Source organism: Phaethon aethereus, assembly GCF_964289735.1.
Source record: "Phaethon aethereus genome assembly, chromosome: 9".
Taxonomy (NCBI): domain Eukaryota; kingdom Metazoa; phylum Chordata; class Aves; order Phaethontiformes; family Phaethontidae; genus Phaethon; species Phaethon aethereus.
Genome location: NC_138585.1, coordinates 14,959,123 through 14,977,860, shown reverse-complemented (window position 1 = coordinate 14,977,860; position 18,738 = coordinate 14,959,123). Strand labels below are relative to the sequence as shown.

General features: G+C 49.2%; 1 protein-coding gene across 1 annotated transcript; it reads right to left on the bottom strand.

The window, feature by feature from the left end:
- Positions 1-9,897: 9,897 nt before the first annotated feature.
- LOC309407813 (uncharacterized protein) lies at positions 9,898-11,838 on the bottom strand (the record flags this gene model as incomplete). Its single annotated transcript, XM_082003457.1, has 1 exon — positions 9,898-11,838. One exon carries the CDS (start codon positions 11,836-11,838, stop codon positions 9,898-9,900), a length of 1,941 nt encoding a protein of 646 aa, XP_081859583.1.
- Positions 11,839-18,738: the final 6,900 nt, after the last annotated feature.

Below are 18,738 nucleotides of genomic sequence, written 5' to 3'. Positions count from 1 at the left end.
CCGCTCCATAGATCAAAGCAGCAGCCTTGTGCCAGGCTGGCACAGAGCAGCCCCCGGCTAACAGCTTCCAGTGGCACAAGGGGGAGTGAAAAACCTGCGGCTCTCCCGTCCCAGAGCACAGCTCAGCCAGAGGGGCAAGTCTGGCAGCGCAGGGGTCCAGGCACGGCATCCCGGCTGGCACAGCACCCCCGGGTGCTGGGGACACAGACCCTGCCCTCTGCCCAGGCTCCCTTCAGGGAGAATGCTTGCTCTCTGGCGAGGAGGGAGGAACCCTCCACAAAGCCAGCGCAGTTTATGTTTTCCATATGGAAACAATCTGCATCCAAGAACAGCTTTGTTTATAGCAAGCCATTTATAAACTTCCCCAAACGCTCTGCACATCAAAAGCCCTGCTCATGTCACTCCCTGGTAAGGCAGCTCAGAGAGCATCCAAGCTGGAGCACCCTTCAAGGAAAGGCAGCTGAAAACAATTTATCTCTTTTCTTCTAGGGACAAAAAGCTCACAGACCAAGGGGCTGAATATTCCCTACTGCTCAGCCCCTCAGCATCCCACTGCTCCTAACCCCAGCCCCCCTAAATGTTACATTCCCCCCCTTGATTTTCTTTATGGGTTATTATTTAAGATATGTTGCCTATGTAAGTATTGCAGCTCCCACAATGCCTAAGCGGGCTCAGTTAGTTGGAGAAACCTTGCAAGACAAACACCTCCATCAAATCAAAAGATGCTGAATGTGCACACCCCGCTGCCACACCACCACCCCTCGGAGCTGCCCCAGGACTCCCCTGGGCCCAGGGCTGGGCTTGCAGGGGCTGTAGTGGAGAGGAGACTTACCCCAGTGTCCTGCAGCCGCGAGCGCCGAGTGAGCACAGCTCCGTGCTGGCAACGGAGTCGAGTGTGGTTCATGCTTCCCCTCCCAGTATATAACCCGTCCAAATCAATGAATCAGCACAGGGGCAGCGTCGGGGTTAGGGAAAGCGCTGGAGCAGAGCTGCTTCCAACTCCTATTTCCTCGGCAAACAGAGCAGGCGTCTCAAGGATGGAGTTTTGGGTTTCCCTCTCCTGAACCCCAGTGCTCTTGTTTGAAGACAAGCAGACGGCTCCGTGAACACACTGCTCATGTCAGGCAGTGTCCAGGTAGCAGCTCGGCCCTGGGAGCCCCCCTGGTCCCCGGTGGAACACCGCTGGGTGCCCCATCCCACAGGGGCAGGCAAGGCAAAGCCAGGCCCCTGGGCACAATCCTGCCCTTTGCTGTTACGCATTCACACCAGGGCTGCTCCATGGCATTGCCTCGGCACACGCACAGCATTTGCCTCCCCGGCTACAACCTCTGCCAGTGCCAGGACCTCCGGCCATGCCCCAGCTCAGGGCCGGCAGCGCAGGCAGCCCCCTGCGTGCCGACCCTGCCCAGGGCCACAGCGCTTGTTCATTGCCCCCAACTGCAGATGCAAATGGGCCAGGAACCGACCAGCACGCACCCCAGGGCTATGCCCTGCAGGCACCTCGCCCAGCCCAGCCAGGGAGCGGGCACCAAACAGGGGTCAGCGGCGTTGCTGGTGCGAACCGGAGGCCAGGCTGCTTCAGAGAGCCCTCAGCAAGCCAGAGCATCTCCCATCTGCGCTGCCGTGCCTGCGGGCACTGAGGAACCCCTTCAGCATCAATTGCCCGCAGCCTTGCAGCCCCGAGGAAGCACATGCTGCCGTCTCCCAGCGGCTGCTGCAGCTGCGCTGCCGCCCATATGCTGCTCTTCATCCTCAGCAGCCCTGGTACAGGGGTGATGGAGCCCTGAGTTCGGGAAGCAGTGTACAAACCTGTCCCATCCACTCATTCAGGGATGCCTGCTGCCAACCCTTCCCTGCCCCCTCCAGCCCACATGGGTGCACGGGGGTGCCCTTGGTCCCCGACACCCAGCCCAGATCCCCCCCCTCACCCACCTCTCCAGGGCAGCCCCAGTCCAGCAGCTGCCGGGAACAGATACTCGGGAAGGAAGCAGCTAAGGAGAGCCAGCACGTTGTGACCACTTTGGGCTTCCTGGAGCTGGAGCAGCCCCGTGCTTAGCACGGGGCAGCTGGAATTTCCCTGACCACATCTAATCCCGTCTCAGCCCACCCATGTTTCCGCTGGCTGCGGCAGCCCCTGCTCAGGTCCCAGCCAGCGCTAACGAGCTGCTGGAGAAGGTAACAGCATGGGGCTGCTGCCAGAGAGGAAACCTGCCTCCATCCCCATGCCACGGCGTGCTGTGCCGCGAGGGCACAGGGCAGCACAGGGGATGGGGACCCTGGTCAAAGCAGGGACCAGACCAGGATAAACAGCAAAGTGCAGGGATGGAGAGGGGAGTTTCCAGCCAGGCATGGAGGAAGGCGGCAGAGATCATGGGAAGCTGGAGGCAACCGCTGCCGATAATGTCAGATTGCTTGGGGGCCGTGGGATATGCTGGATGGCCATGGACATCTTCCCAGCTGGGGAGTGAGCACCGAGGCTGGGGCTACCCCCCAGCCATGCTCCCTGCCTGCTCCTGAGGCAAAGCCCAGGGATTTGGGCATGGAAAAGGGGCATTTCAAATCACCACCCACAAGTGCTTTAGCTCACGCTCTATTGACATAGCAGATTTTCCCAGCATCGTGGTTCCCAAAATAACCTCCCCGCTTCCTTGACAGTGATGCAGCTGGAGGTCAGGCAGCAGGCTTGGGAGCTGCCCGCTCCCTGCAGGCCTGGCACAAGAGCAGGGCTTTCATGGCCTTATCGCACCCTTATCACCGGCTCTGTCTGCCCACTGCCAGCGCCAGAGCCGCTGGGCTCCTGCCTGCTCTGACTCATCCCAGAAGCACAGAGCTTTTCAGCAAGGAAACACAGAAATTAAACCCCAGCACTTCCGAAAAACCACCATTCCAAGCCCAGTCCAACAGAGGAATGTCAGACTCAGCTCCTTCCAAGTAGCACTGCCCCAGGAGGGACAGGGATGCAGCAATGGGTACCCTCAAACACCCTGACCCCAGGGGAGGCATGAGCAGGTTATGGTCCCTATGGCCACGCAGAGCATCCAAAGTTTCAGAGGACCCCAAGTAACAGCCCTGCCAAAACCCCAGCTGTCTCTACCCAGGCCTCAGGAACCTGGCTCCAGGCCCTGGCTGGGAAGGACGAGTCTGTTTTCAAGACATCCCTAAAAATAAAGCAAGGCTGAGCAAGCCTGTGCACCGCACCCACAGCGGAAAGGGAGCCGCTCCAGGAGGTGAGCGCGCAGGATCTTGCCCCAGGCTACGCGCAAGGGAGAGGAGCAGAGGGTGTGAGAGCTCAGGACAGCAGCACAGACACGCTCCGCACATCTGGTGGAGAGTGGGGCAGCTCCCAAGAGACAGCGCGAGGATGTGATCGAGGGTGAAATAAGCGTTTTGCAAAGGGAGGCTGCTCCCTTTGGAGCTGGGAGCTCACACGGCGCTGGATGGAGTGGAGCAAACCTCGTGCCATAGAAAAGCCCCAGGGTCCAGCAGTGCTCTGGGGACCTTCCGCAGCTCCAGCTGCGGCAATTAGAGAAGGGCTTGAACCTCCCAGACCAAGCTCGGGTGGGCATGGAGTCACTGCCGCACCCCTACGCCGCCAAGGGGACGACAGAGCCCAAGGGCGGGCACCTGCCAGACCCTCTGTCCTTGTGAGATGGGGCTGGCAGTGAAACCTGTGATCAGGGCTCAGGGGGAAAGGGTCACTCCTTCCCCCAGAACCCCAGCCCTCCTCGCTGTCTCTGCTGCCTGCACAAACACGGTTTTCCGATTCCTCACCAAACCTAGTGGCCAAATGCCGCTGTGCAGGGAAAAGCAAAAGCACGGGGTGCTGCCCCGCAGCCCAGCCGCCGGCGGCAGTGACAGTCTGGGCTGGAGCTGCCCTTGCCCCCGGTGCTTTCTGCAGGCATTTCTCCGCATGCTGCTGAGCCCCTGCAGGGCCGGAGGTCCTGTGGCAAGCGGTCCCAGCCACTGTTATGCCTTGAGCTTTGACATAACCCTGGCTGGGACTCTCAGAGACCGGCAGGACCAGGAGCAGGCAACCCTTGACCACACTGAGCCAACTGCATTCAACACGGTCAGGGTTCCCAGCCCCACCAGGGCTCCCGTCTGTCCTGTGGCCTGTTGCACGAGCCCTGGTGCTTCCCCGCACTGAGCTCAGCTCCAAAACACCAACAACCAGGGCGGGCCCAGGAGCCCCAGAACAGCAGCATCCACCATTTTTGGGGAGGTGGGTGGCACTCCTGGACAGCGGGACAGTCCCAGATCCGACTGTGCTGGCACATGTCCAGCACATCCCCACAGCCAGGGTGACGGGCGCAGCAAAGCTGAGTGGCTCTGAATCACCAAGGGACTCAAGACTGCTTGGAAAAATTCATGTAATCGCTAAAATTAGCAGCTTGTGGGCTTGGCCAGGAGAGTACATTGCTCATCTGCCAAACAGCTGAGCACACTCACCCGCACCACGCCGCTGCGCGGCCCGGCAGCCCCGCTCCCCCCCAGCTCTCGCCTCAGCCCCTGCTCCCCACACCTCCGGCTCTTGGAGGAATTGGGACCCCTAGGAGGGACAGGATGTCCCCAAGCCCTGCTGCTCCCCACAGCACAGGGCTCAGACACACACCCCCCCCCCATTATTTTGCACTGCTGCGAAGCCCAGCATGCTCTGAGAAACCCCCATGGTGGCCCCCCATGCTCGCAGAGACCAGCTGGCCCAGGGCATCGGGCCAAACTCTGCTCTACTGCAGCGGAGGAGGAGGGTGGAGGGCTGGGCTCGGGGCCAGGGGAGGGGTCCCCTTGGTGCTCCAGCATGTGGGGGTCACCTCCAGGCCTGAGCCATGCAGCTGGACATGTAGGCTTAAGCCATGACTGAGGAGTGAAGCAAGATACATTAAGTCACTTGGGTACTGGTGCTGGGTCCCTTCCCATCCATCAGAGAGCCCCTTCCCCACTGCACACACCCCCAACCCTTTGAGGAGCCCAAGTAAGAGAGCTCCTCCATAGGGCCAGCGATCCAGCCGCCATGGCATTTTCAGCTCTCCACTCGAGGTACGCAGGGCCAGGGCTGCCTTATCTACATCTGCCCCAGGGGATGGGTCCTGCCTTCCCTGGGGAAGCACACATGCAGGGTGGGAGGTTTGGGAAGTAGCAGCAGCCCTGGTCCCTCCAGGGTGGGCAGCAGGGGTGTCCATCAGGCTAACCTCCATCCAAGCACCAGCATGAGACCCACCACAAAACCTCTTGGAGCTCAAGGAAAATGGCATTTAGGAACTTGAGCGCCAGGAGGACCGTCTCCTCCAGGCTCGACCCTGGCCCGAGCCCCACGCGATAGCAGCAGCACACAGGGCTTGGTGTGGGTTCAGGGCAGTGCTAGGCTGGAAGGAATGTGGGGCTTGCGGCCAAATCCGCCTGCAGAGATAATCCGAAGCGGAAAGAGCTTGTCCAATGGGCGCTGTGAGAGGGGGGAAGGACCAGCTGGAGCGGGAGGCAATGGCAGGGGGCTGTCCCTGCTAATGCACTGGAAGGTGTTTGCTGGACCAGCTTCTCCCCATTCTCCATCTCTGTAAAGCCAGCCCTGGCCCCAGGGCATGCCCCAGGGACCCCTTCCTGACACCCCAAGGGGGAAGGGGCCCCATCTCCCCCCAGCACCCAGGGGAAGCCGACAGAGAAGTGCACAGCAGGCTGGGGAGCCGCTGCCAGCCGTCGCTGGCTCCCTGCCCTGGGCTTTTCTTTTCATCTAGAGACACACAAAGGCACAGCTGGAAGCCTGGCACATTGCGGAGAAACACGACAGTCCTACAGCAGCGATTGCACAAGAGGGGCTGAGCCTGGATCAGCAGCCCCCCACCCTGCAATGAAGGGGGATGCACCCCCCACGTCCCAGGCAAGAGGCTTTGCCAGGGCTCATGGGCCCACGAACACCCAGGAGCCAAGGGGATGTGAATCCAGACTCGGGCTAGGAAAATGGAGGCATAACACCTCCACAGCTTGCCCATCTCTGGATGCAAAGCGGGAGCTTCAGGCCTCCTGCTCACTTGGAGAGTCTGTAAGCACTCGCAACCCCAGCCTTGTCCCGCGGGTACATGCCTTTGGCTACATCTCCTCCCCGCTATTCCGTCATCCCTAGGAAATGCTGCGCTCTGATATCATGGCTGCTGAATCAGCTTCCCCAGGCGAGATGTGCTGGTCAGAGGCCTGGAGGAGACGCGGCCAATGCTCCGGAACGTCAGGCAGAGGATCCCAGAGCTCCCGCCTTGCAGCCAGCAGTCACACACACTCTTGAACCACAGAGCGCTGCTGGGTGTCTCCTCTGAGCACATCTGCCATCACCCAGCTTCTCTTTGCCACCGGGAGAGGGAGGATCCAAGGTGCAGGCTCCGATCTTGCTGCTACACGCTGGAGGGCTGAGCTGTATTTAGTAGGTGCCCACCTGAGCTCCCTCCCCTCTGCAAGCAGCGGCAAAGGCCCTCCAGCAGCTGCTGGCCTCACGTGGCAGAGGTGAGACAGAAAGGGCAGAGATGCTGGGGACATGAGCCCAGCACACGGGTGGCCTGGAAGGGTCCTGCAGCAGCGGGGAAGCAGGCAGAACAGCAGTTAATTTGCCCCGTGCCACCATGCTCTTCAGGCTGTTAGGAGGGGACTCTGTGCGCTCCAGTCCTGACAACCAAAGAACGGCACCTGTGGTGAGGTCAGGCTGGAAACACGCTGCGTACTCCCGCAGCCCAGCACGGCGCTTGGAGGCTCCCACTGCTCCAAAGCAGAGAGCGCAGGAGCAGCCGCCGCACCAATGAGCGTTTGAGGGAACCGAGCGAGTCACGGAACACCCGTGGCTGGGCTGCGCTGGCGACGCACTCCAAGCGCTCCTGAAGGCGGCTCCTGGGACTGGGAGGTCTGGCTGACACGCAGGGCTGCCAACCATGACTCTGCATCCCAGGCCCGCACAGCAGCCCAGGGTGTGGAGCGGGTCCCCTCAGCTGCCGAGCACAGGCGTGCTTTGAATCCACCCCTTCCTGGACTGGGGATTAGATACCTCCAACCTTTTCCAGCCCACTGTCCCCGGCCCAGCCGGGTGGCAGAGGCCAGGCAGTAGTTCGTAAAGGTGTGGGCTGCAGGGACTGGGAGAAACCTTGCCAGTACAGCAGCGATGGCAAGCCATCGGCACCTTGAGACACCAGTGCGGCAATGCTGCCCAGGGAGAGGGTCCGAGGTGCAGCTGCACATTCCCCAAGGAACCCTCCCTGCCGCTTCCCCACCAGCTACAGGCGCCGTCACGCTGACCGCGAGGGCCGTCCCTCCTCCAGGGGAAGCAGAGATGGGATATAAACAAGCCTATCTTGGGATTTCCCAGGCCAGGGAGTTTTGCAGGAAGGGCTGAGCTCTGCTGGGCAACAAGCAATGAATCAGAGGCAGCTCAAAACAGGACACCTCAGAGGAAGAGTTAGTAAAACACCCCAGGCTCGTACTGCTCCTGCCTTTTGTTGTCTGCTGACTTCACTTCCCCGTCTGGCTCAAGCATGGGGGAAGCCCGATGACAGCATGTAGAGACGAATCATCCTCCTCTGAGCGCTTGACTGTGCGCAGCCACGTGCCAAAGCCCCCACGTGCCAAGAGCTCAGCGACTGCAGAGTGGGAGCCAAAGGAGCAGCGCGGAGGCCCAGCCGGCCCCGCAGCAGGGCTGGGCAGCCAGCGGAGGGCTCGGGCGGGTGGCAGCTGCTGCTCTTCCAGAGGTCAGACACCAGGGTGGGATACACCCACGCGGCAACCCAACCGTTGCTGCTTCTTCAAAATCGGACTGTGGGCGTCCGAGGGCCCGCAGCCACGAACGCATTTCTTCAGTGCCTCACCAAGGCAAACAATAGCCAGCGTGGTTTGTATAATTCCCTCGTTAGTCCAGATTATACTTATCTCCTGCCTGCTGCGAGCAGATGCTTGCGTGGCATCGGTAGGACGGCGCCGGGGCCGGAACAACACTAAGTGGTCATTACAGTTGCCCAACCAAGAACCTAAATTTGTAACAACTGCCTCCTTTTAAACACTAGCATGTAACAACCCAGAACAACCAAGAAAGCTTCACCGTTGGCTTTGTGCTTCTCTTAAATACATTGCAGTGAATATTCTGGTGCTTCTGTTTATGAATCCAGTCCCGGTTTGCTTTGCACCAGCCGTAGCGACTCGCATTTCACGGATTTCTCCTCCTTTAGAGATGGCTCTACCTACCATTTAGCCAGGCTTGCTAAACCTCACCAGCAAGATGATGGTTATTTAACACTATCGAAGCACATTACCTCTTTTCACGGCCTACAACAGGAATTAAAGTCCAGCAGCAGAGCACCCTGAAGCAAAGCAGTCCATAGTTTATTCTCAATGCCTAGAGTAGCACACAACAGGGAACAGGCCACACGCCTGCGGCAAATGCAAGCTCTCTTCAGCTCAGGCTTGTAAAGTGCCATTTCAAGGCCACCCATGAAAGACCTCAATAATTAGAAAGTCAGTAAGGCTACAAAAGGGTCTCCTCCCCACTGGGCCAGGGAACCACATCCAGAGGCTCCTTCATCCAGCCCTAGCTTTTGAGCACAATGTCAGAGCTTTTAAGAACAAGCTAAGTCACATAATTAAGATACCAGCTAATAGTTAAATCAAAGAGCTACCAAAGCACACGCAGTCCGACAGCGACCAGTCTATTTACAAACTATTTACTCCCTATCATTCAAAATATTAAAAAAACATTTCAGTATGAAGACCAAAACCTAGACCATTAGCCTTGTACTTGTTTTTGCATATCAACACTTGAAAGGGCTGGAACTCAGGGAGTAATACTATGAAATTAAGAAAAGGTCTGAGACTGAATAGGACTGAATAATGCTACTGCTTACTGCAGCTTGACGGAGATGCATATGTCCCCCAGCCAACTTCAAAAAAGGTCGCCAGACTTCAGGGCCCTCAGACCAGGCAGGCTCCCTACCACTCTGCTGCATGCCTGTGTTTTGCTAGCCAAGCCCAGGAGAGACCAACCCCTTCCCTCCCAGCTCAGTCAAGACCAGCTCTGAAACCAGCTACGCTCCTCTGGAGCCAAGCCCCAGTCCCGGGCATCTGCCTGGTACTCCGGTTTCAAGACTCAGTGCATCACGCAGCGAGTAACGCCTTGCTTCTCAGACCACTGGTCAAAATTTAAGGATGACAGTGTTTACTTAAAATTTAGATTCGTAGTAATGTTACAAACTTTCAAAAAAAAACCAAAACAACAAAATGCATCAAGATTATACTTCTTAGCCCAGCATCTTTCTTACCTCACTCTGGTTAAGCCAGAGGAAAGCACTGTTAGCTTTAAGCAGTACCCCTTCCTCCTGCCATGTCCTGGAAAGGGGCTGAGGACAGAAAGCAAAAACTAAGACACTTGCACCAAATCATTCTGCCCTCACCTCAATTTTTAAAAGGTCTTTTCCAGCACCTCCTCTCAAAAATACTATTTCTTTTCCCAATAAGGAAACAAAACACTGCAGGCAGTATAAGGCATAATAGCATTTGGAATTCTACAGGCAACCTTAAAGCACAGTTAAAGCCGTGTCCCTGTGGCAACTTCCCTACATCGATGCCACTTCCACCTGAGCAGCGTGAGCACGGCAGCAGGCAGCAGTGTCTGGCAGGGACAAGGGCTGCAGTCCAAAGCAGGAAACCAGCAGCACACACGCAGAGGTGACCACAGATTTTCTTTCAGCTCTCCCTCTGGGTTCACGCACCAAGTGCTGTAGCAACATACAGCGATTACAATCACTGTAAGGCACATAAAAGAGCATTTTCATTGTGCTGTAAAAACAAGGCCTTTGTGGTTGTTGCTATGAAGATTTGTAATCCATATCTGAATCAAGTGTGAACTGCCCAAATGCTTGAAAGGCATCCAAAACAGTGCTTCTAATCCTCTTTGGCTGGTATTGTCTGTCTTCTTAAAAATTTTATTAGAACTACAGGCTGAGCAGGAATATTTCTGGAGTGCAAGAGCTGCCTGGTTTTACCCATCACATACAGACTGAGCACAATGGTTACAGTCTGGAGTGCTAAAATCAAACTGTGAAGGCACAAGAATAGCTGACAATAAGCAATCCTGGTATTAAAATAGGGCTTAGCACTTCTGCGGGCTGGCAGCTCATCCCACCAGGCAAGAGTAGTTAAATCTGTTCCTCTGACACTGTTGGTTTCTACTACAATGCTGGGAGAAGCTTGGGTTGGAACATCTGAGAAATGAAACCTGGGCCATCCAACAGCTTGAACATGTGAGGAGATGAAACCTGGAGGAATTGATGTGGGTGTGCTGGTATCCATGTCAGACACCACTGTTACACTAGTCTCCCAAGATGATGTCAAGTGCTCTGTCACAAGAGAAGTTGAAGCCTGGGAATAAGTTGAGCTGAACATCTGGTATGTAATGGCTGTGGTTGGTAGGCACTTCAGGTGATCATCTGTTAGGGCCACAAGAGAAATATTCTGTAATGCTAGCGGGCTGTCACACATTAGAGATGGCACATTTTTAACTATCTCCATGCTCTTTTGGAGCCACTCTTGGAAGCCAAGAATTTGGCAATCACATTTCCAAGGGTTGTCGTCAAGGAAGACTTCTTGCAGCTCAGGTAAAGCAGTAAAGAAATCTCCAGGAAGAGACTGCAGCTTAGTATGATTGAGGTAAACTTTCTGAAGGTGCTTGAGATTATGAAGGAGATTTCTAGGAAGAGCCTCAAGCCTTGAATCAAAAAGGGAAATGTTCTGCAGTTTCTGAAGGCTCAGGAAGATGCCCTCTGGCAGACTGGAAACATTATTTGTATGCAGAGAAAGACCCCGCAGTTCACTCAGACCACTGAATGCATTCCTAGGAAGAACACTAAGCTCCGGATTAAAACTCAGCACAAGAAGCTCTAAATTTGTCAAGTTACTGAACACAAAATCTGGTATTGTTGAGAGCTTTGTGTGATACAGCCACAGGCTACCAAGATGCCTCATTTCTCCAAACAATACTTCTGGAAGAGACTTCAGTGGGTTCCTGTACAAGGTCAATTTGGACAAGTCATGCAAGTGGAGAAAGAGCCCAGGAGGCAAAACCTCAAGCTTGTTTCTGGAGAGCGTTAGGCTTCTCAGTTTATGAAGACAATGAAATGCATCAGGGGCAATAGACTGGATGTTATTGGAATGCAGGAAGAGTTCCAGCAGCTCCTTCAGGCTATCAAACATACCAGTCTCTATTGAAGACAGCCTGTTAAAATACAGCATCAGCTTCTCAAGCCTGGTTAACGCACTAAATATATTTCTAGGCAGTGCGGCCAAACAATTTCTTGACAAGTTTAGTACTTTGAGTTTGGCCAGTTTCTTCAGCACGCCACTAGGAAGTGCTGTTAGTTGGTTTTTGTTCAAGAAAAGCTCCTCCAAACTAGCTAGTTTATCAAACAGACTATCTTCGATGGATTTCAACCTGTTATTTTCAATGATCAGTTGCTGAAGCTGTACCATGTCATCAAACACTTCTGGGGGAAGCTTGACCAGCTTATTATCTAGCAGCTTGAGGGCTTTTAGCCTTCTCAAGCCTTTAAAAGCCATTGGTGAAATTAGAGAGATGTTGTTTGAAGACAAGATGAGATGCTGCAGTTCCACCATTCTCGAAAAAACATCCTGCAAGTATGTTACACTAGTGTCTGTTATGTGGATTTTTGTCATGTTGCAAGGCAGATTTAAAGATTCCAGGTCTTTTATGTGGGGACCAGAGCAATGAATTGCATTTTTTGAAGAGCAGTCGCATTTGTCAGGACAAAGAGATGCATCCAACTGGAAGAAAAGCTTGATCACCACTGACAAGCGAAACACCAACATCCTTGTTGAAGTGCCAGAAACATTAGCTGTTACAAGAGATAAGGGAGAGTCAGGATTTGATCACAGGCAGTTAATAACTTAGCAGCTGACAAAGTTGCATGAATATATCATAAGAGCTGCAAAATGTGTGCAAAATTTCTCTTGGCTTGAAAGCAAGCTTCAAAATTTCCTTTACTGTTGACTGCAAATATTTCTAAGGTGCTCAGCTTACACTGAGAAGTACTGATAAACCTCTTTGTAAATCAAGTATTCTTTGTTTATATTTGTACTAATCAAGCATAATAAAAGCATATAAAAATAATGATGAAATTCTAAGTAGTCATAAGCCATGTATTTATTTGAACAGAAAAGCAGTATACCAAGTTACACACAGAAAGTCTTTAAAAAAGAAAATGATCAAAAGTTCCTGCACGCACAACCTGAGGTTTAAAAATAAAGTTTAGTCTGTAAAAATAGATACTGGAGGTAAAAAGGGTGTCCTATATTTTAAGTGGCCAAACGCAAAACAGCACACAGTTCAGTTAAACCACCTCTCAGTATTTGCAAGTGATAGCTTCTTGGAACAGCCCAAGAACACACAAGAAGCAACAGGCTATTTTTGATGTAGCCTGAAATAACACACACGAGCTCACGCCGCACAGGACAGTAGTGAGCCTCTGATAACCAACGAGTCTCATTTCAACAGCTTAACACAATACTGACTTATCAGTGGTATTAAAAATACAATGAAAGGAGAGGGAAGAAGTGCCATGAAGTTAGCTAGAAAGCTGTAGCAATACAGGTAGATCTGCATGAAACATACCACAAAGTTGGAAAGTTGTATAGATTTCCAAACAAAAAAGGGAACAGGAAAGCAATCATTGTAGCGATAATGATAATATTTAAAAGAGCAAGTCAAACAGAAATCCACAGTTTAGAAATACTTCCTTAGTGAAATCAACAAGTCCAAGTGTATCAGAAACCTGGAAGCCAAGGACCTGGCTGATCAGTAGAAGCAGCAGCTGGAACTGCTGGAATAGCTGGACAAGTTCTGCAGACCTAACTGGAATAGCTGACACCGTGTCAGTCTTCAGCACCAACAACACCGGGGGGAGGGGAGGGCTCCACCCCGACATACCCTTTTCCAGGGGCAAGGCTGAAGCTCTGCTGTACCAAGCCCACAACCAGACATGGGGACAAACCCCATCACTGAAAAAGGAGTAAATCAGGTGGGAGAGCAGAGCTTCTCACATGCCTGAACTGCTGACAAGAACATACCACCATGGATCAAAACCAGCTGCTACATCAAAAAAAAAAAGCCAAAGGGAGTATTTTTTGTTTAAAAATAAAAAGGTTCTTTGTTAACTTTAGAGTACCGAAGACCGATAAAATCTGCATCCCTTCCTCGGGAAGGACATGGCACTTAGGGGTATCAACTACCAGCAACATGGTGCTGCAAAGCAAGCTCTCACCAGGCTTTCTACAAAAAAAGGCCTTGAGATTTCACCCTTCCAAAGGACTTTTCCATGTCAAACAAGAATCTTTCAGAGAATCTCGCCCTCCTAGTAATCCCCCCCACTCCAAAACTGAGCATCTCACATAAACCAGCGATGCCTTCACCTCAGAGAAACTCCTACCTATCCCCACCTCAGCACGGCAGTGAGGAGCACATCCCTGCGCACCCAGGGCACGCGCCTCGGCCTACAGCCCCCAGCACGCAGCGCGGGCAGGCGGTGAGCTGCTTCTGCGTGGTGCGCGAGAACAACCCGCCACGCACCAAGAAATTTCTCTTTCAAGCCCTGACTGGCATCTCAACCTGCACCAACTCAACCCAAGGCCACGCAGAACTACAGGATTCAGCAAGACGAGAGAAGTAAGGATCTAGAGAACCAAATGGGGTTGGGGGGGGAAGCAACCCCAAACTGCTATGCTACAGACTGCAAATGCAGGTCCCTCAGAGGGCATGACTGCAGGCCACAGTCTGAGAGACAGGCTAACACTAGACTGCAGACTGGGGATGTCCATTTTCCTGGTCTCGTAACAAAAGGTGAGAGTATTCAACAAGACAAGGTTAGACACTCAGGAGTGCTAGAAGATGTGCATTTTCACAAACAAACAATAAAACGGTAGGAATTTTTTGCAAGAGATTAAGGCCACAAGTATGTCACAGGAACTCAATCGATAATCCTATGGATCTCAAATATCTAGAGCTGCTAATGTTTTTTTGTTTGTTTGGATTTTTTTAAGAAATACTTAAACTTCCATAATTGAAGATTTTAATAGTAGCAAATACAGCAAGATCCACGTAGGGGTCATAACTATACATTCCATGTATTAAAAACGTCTCAAACCCTCACATGAAACGCCTGCCATTCCAGAAAGGACATCAGCCTGGCTGGTCAGGTGCCATGTTCTGGCCTACAGCCTCTTTCCCTTTCTACCTGTCCTGAAACCAGGACACTACCACTCCCCTAATGTTTCTCAGATTATGAAAGGATGCCAGAAGCAATACATTAATACTGTTAGTATATTAAAAGTCACAAATCAGTTTGGAACTTAGTTTCATAGAATACTAAGTTTCATTGAGCACGTGTATCATTTACTGTGGTGCTTCACTTTAAAACTTGCAAAAAAAGTTAAAAGCTCCTATGGGCATGAAAAAAGAACTTTCAACTGTACCTTACAAACTTATCTGCTTTTTAGAGGAACTTACTAGGAGCATAGCACGCAATCAGGCTTCACCATGATTCTGCACTTTAAATGGGAAGTAAAACAGCAAAACGCATCCTCTAGATAACACTTTCACCCATAGTTGCATAACTACTGTGAAAGGCCAAAGAATATTTTAAGCTTCAGAGCAGATTTTGCCTACATTTAGTTGTGTAAGCAGCCAGCTTCCATAGGTTGTATGCAACTCCAAAGTAGAATTTTAGACCACTCACAGAACACGAGAAAGGTTGAAGTTACACATGCAACAGCACAAAAAACACTTGTAGTTTCTTTGACAGTGATATTGGAGTATGTGCTTCAGTCAACCCAATGCAAATCTGGCTAGAGTCAGACAGATACCTATATTTCAGCATGAATTATGATCAGAAAGAAATTTCAAATTTGTCAAGACAGTTTCACGGCAGTCTGCTACACAGGCGCAGCAGATGTTGAAGGAGTAGACACATGTACTTTAAACAACCAAGTGATTGATATGTACCTTCAGGAGGCTGCACTTTTACTTTCTTGCAGGACTGGAGTCAAAGCAATTTGAGTACGGAATGAAGCTTTCTACTTAACACTTTGGTTAAGCAATCCAGGGTTGACCCATTTGGCTTCTGTTTTTCCTCCAAGTCTTCTGTAGTCACAGGCCAACAAAACCTAAAGTCTTAAAGATTCTGAAGAAAGAAAAGCTTTAAGTTTTTAAAATATTAGCTTGAAATTAAAAGATTATGTTTTTGTAATGAAGTAACCAGGTATTTCAAATATCCTGTCTTCAATTTTAAAATAATGTGCTCTGTCAATGAATGTTTAAACAGAAGGTGAGCTGCAGGATGGAAAAGATGTCTTCATTTCCATGTGATTTTTCTGAAGATGACTGTGACATCAATGACAACTCACAACCAGAAACATTTGCCCAAGAGTCTTTTCAACACAATGCCTCCCACACATCAAAGAACAGAAGGAACATGTGAATAACAGAAGGTAGAAACAAGTCGCTATCACATGTACAAGGTCTGGCTTTAAAATGGTTTCATAAACCAGCAGGTGACAGTATGGTCAATATTATCCCACTGCAGAACAGCAGGGCTACCGAATGCACCACTAACACACAGCGTGCATACTTCTCTACCCCCATCTTCAAAAATACATAGGCCCTGAACAAGATACCCATGACATCAATGGGAGTAAGACTGTATTCTTCAACAAGCTTTGGATCTAATTGTATAAAGAATAATTAAAAACAATTTCATGAAACTAATGAAAAGAGTTAAAATATCTGTTCTTTTTAATTTTATTTTCAAAGAGCTTCAGTCACAAAAATGATTTACAAGTCTATTTACAATTCTATTGTACAGTTATTTATGTATGCCTCTTGACAACAGGGTACCATTCTAGAGCAGCAATCCATATTTTAAATACAAAGATGTAATATCATTTCAGATTTAAAAATAAAAAAAAGAAGCTGAGCTTCTAGAGAGCACTGTAATGATGAACCTTTTCATTTGTATTAGGCTTGAGGAACTAATGACAAACCGAGTAGTTTCTGGTTCATATAATTATTAAACAAGCTGCAGTTTGTTGAAAATAGCTTTAAAAACCTGAAGCTTTACTGTATAAAATCAACACAGTCAATACTCTAAAAATTGTCAAAAACCCACAGCTTTCCCTTAGACATACAAAAACCTAAGTTTACAATTCAGAATTCCATGGGAGAAATCCTACAGAACTTTAGCGCTCTCATTTTATGATGACGAACATAAGCATTAAAAATTTGCAGCATAAAAAGGACTCCACATCTACTTAGTATTATACTGTATACACATATACAGTACAGGATTATTTACCCAATTTGGGATGACTGTTCAGCACAAACTTCATGAGAAAAGAAAACAATAAATAAAATTAAAAATCCAACAACTTTTTAAAAAGTGCAACAGTAAGAGTTTCCAATTTAAAGTTACAATGAATACGGACAGTCAGTTCTGTGGGTGTTTTAGCCGCTTCTACTCAAGCATTATTCGCAGCATTTTCTTTACAGTAGATTTAGTTCTATAGTACATGAGACTAAAGTTACTGCTAATTAAATCTGAAGGGAAGAGAAAGAAAAAACTTTAAAAATAACCCTGAGGGATATACAATTCAATGATCTTGCAATTTATTTCTAAAAAGTAACATTTATTATTCAGCAATTCGTCTTCTGGGTAGACCAGTCCTTTAAGTATGTGCATAAATAATATTTAAAAATCAGTAATATTTACAAATCCTAATACATCAAAGTAAAATACGTACAGATTGAAGTCTGCATACACAAATAATTTAATAATAAATCAAACTCCTCAATGTAAGGCCAAAATATACAGCAGGAAGAAAATGTCTACCAAGTATCTAGTGGAGATCACTAAACTGGTCTGTTCACCTGATTCTAGACTTCCAAGATGAACATTAGAAGAGATTCTTCTCACTACAAACTGAATTTCATCTTACTTCGAAGCAGAAACTGAATACGCTAGTGCAGATCTAGTTTGCTGCATTTCTAAAAACCAGAAAAACTAAACTGCTCAAAATGAGAAAAATTATAGGTGGCCAAACTCAGCTCTTGGGCAGGAAGGCATAAATCCCAATAACTGCAGAAGATGCAGAAGCGTATTGTGTGGCTGAACTTGCAACAAGATGGATTCTCAGAAAAGCTGATTTATTATTATTGACTAAGCGTCAGAAGCAAATAGGCCAGAGCTCAAGCATGCAACTTCAAGAACATTTACTAACTCTGAATGCATACCTTGAGGAAACTAGCTCCCATTTGCAAAATATTCATGTTTAATAGACTCATGACTCATTAGTCATTCAATCAAATGGAGACACTTGGCAATTTCAGTTTTAGTAAGAGTTGCCTAAAATGTTCTCTGAAGACAAGCCCACTTTAGGCTGTTTCCTCCTCACTTTCTAGATAAGTCTAATAAACTAGAATAGGATTGAAAGACTAGCTTCAGAAACCAAACAAGCTGAAAGAAATCAGCAGTTTAGAGAAAGTATTAAGCAAAAGCATATAGAAGACACAAATATTTTCTTTCACTTCTGATGGTACAACCAAGCTAAAATGGTCAATGAAATGGAAAGCAAAAGCTGATACATTTAAGGATAAGTCACAGCTCCGAGGTCCAAGATGCATAGCTCCACAACATTTTTCAGCTAAGATATTATTTTTCTTTAAATTTGAATACTACTTACGCAGCTTAGAATTATTCTTCATCAGTTACTCCATGCTACAAAGATTTCGTAAAATCAACATTGACAGAAATTAGCCTACTGACTGAAGTTCATGATTAATAAATTTATCCAAGTCCACAATTGCAGACCCCTTAAAAGCTACCAGTGTTGTTTGATGTTTATGACCCTAAGAAGCCACAATAATAAGACTTTTACATTACTCTGTTGAATGAATGTTAAGAAAACCACTTCCCCCTTCCTCCTGCTCCACCCCCCAAAACCAAACAAAATCAGGAAACGAGTTGACAGCTGGACTGGAGGATAGTACACCACATGCATACCATTTATGAGGAACAAGTGCTAATAACTTAACCCCCCCCAAATTCTAGGAAAAAGTCTTCCAAACCATTTAGCACCACTTTTAAATTCCCCATTGGCACAGTATGTTCAACATCGCAGAGACCATAACATGAGCAGTAGGGGACACCGCCCACACTGTCTTACAGAACTGCACAAGGGAATTAGCCCGAACCTGAAAAATTCCCCATATTAAAACAATGTTGAAATGGAAATGTCTCCACAGGAATTAGAAAAAAAACAAACAAACCACCAAAAAACAACGCACAACCTTCAAATTCCATCATCAGAATACACACAATTCAAACTAATCCCAGCCAGCCGGGGAGTTTAGGACCTTCCTTCCACAGCTAGTCTAAAGGACCTGACTTCCTTCTCTAAAGGATCTCTACAGATTCGTGACTTCTCTAGGTCCGAGATCCCCTCCCACAGCTTGGAGGTCTGAACCAGTCAGTTGCCTTTGGTCAAAACAGACTGGATCAAGAGTCAGTATTTTTATCATCTTCCCAAAGACGACTTTTTGAAAGTTTAGCAACTTGAAGATGGTTTGAAGATAAGTAACTTGTAATTTAAAAAAAAAAAAATTTTAAGCTTTGCACATGAAGACGATGCCTGCCTCTACATCTTTGCAGACCTGTTTTTCTA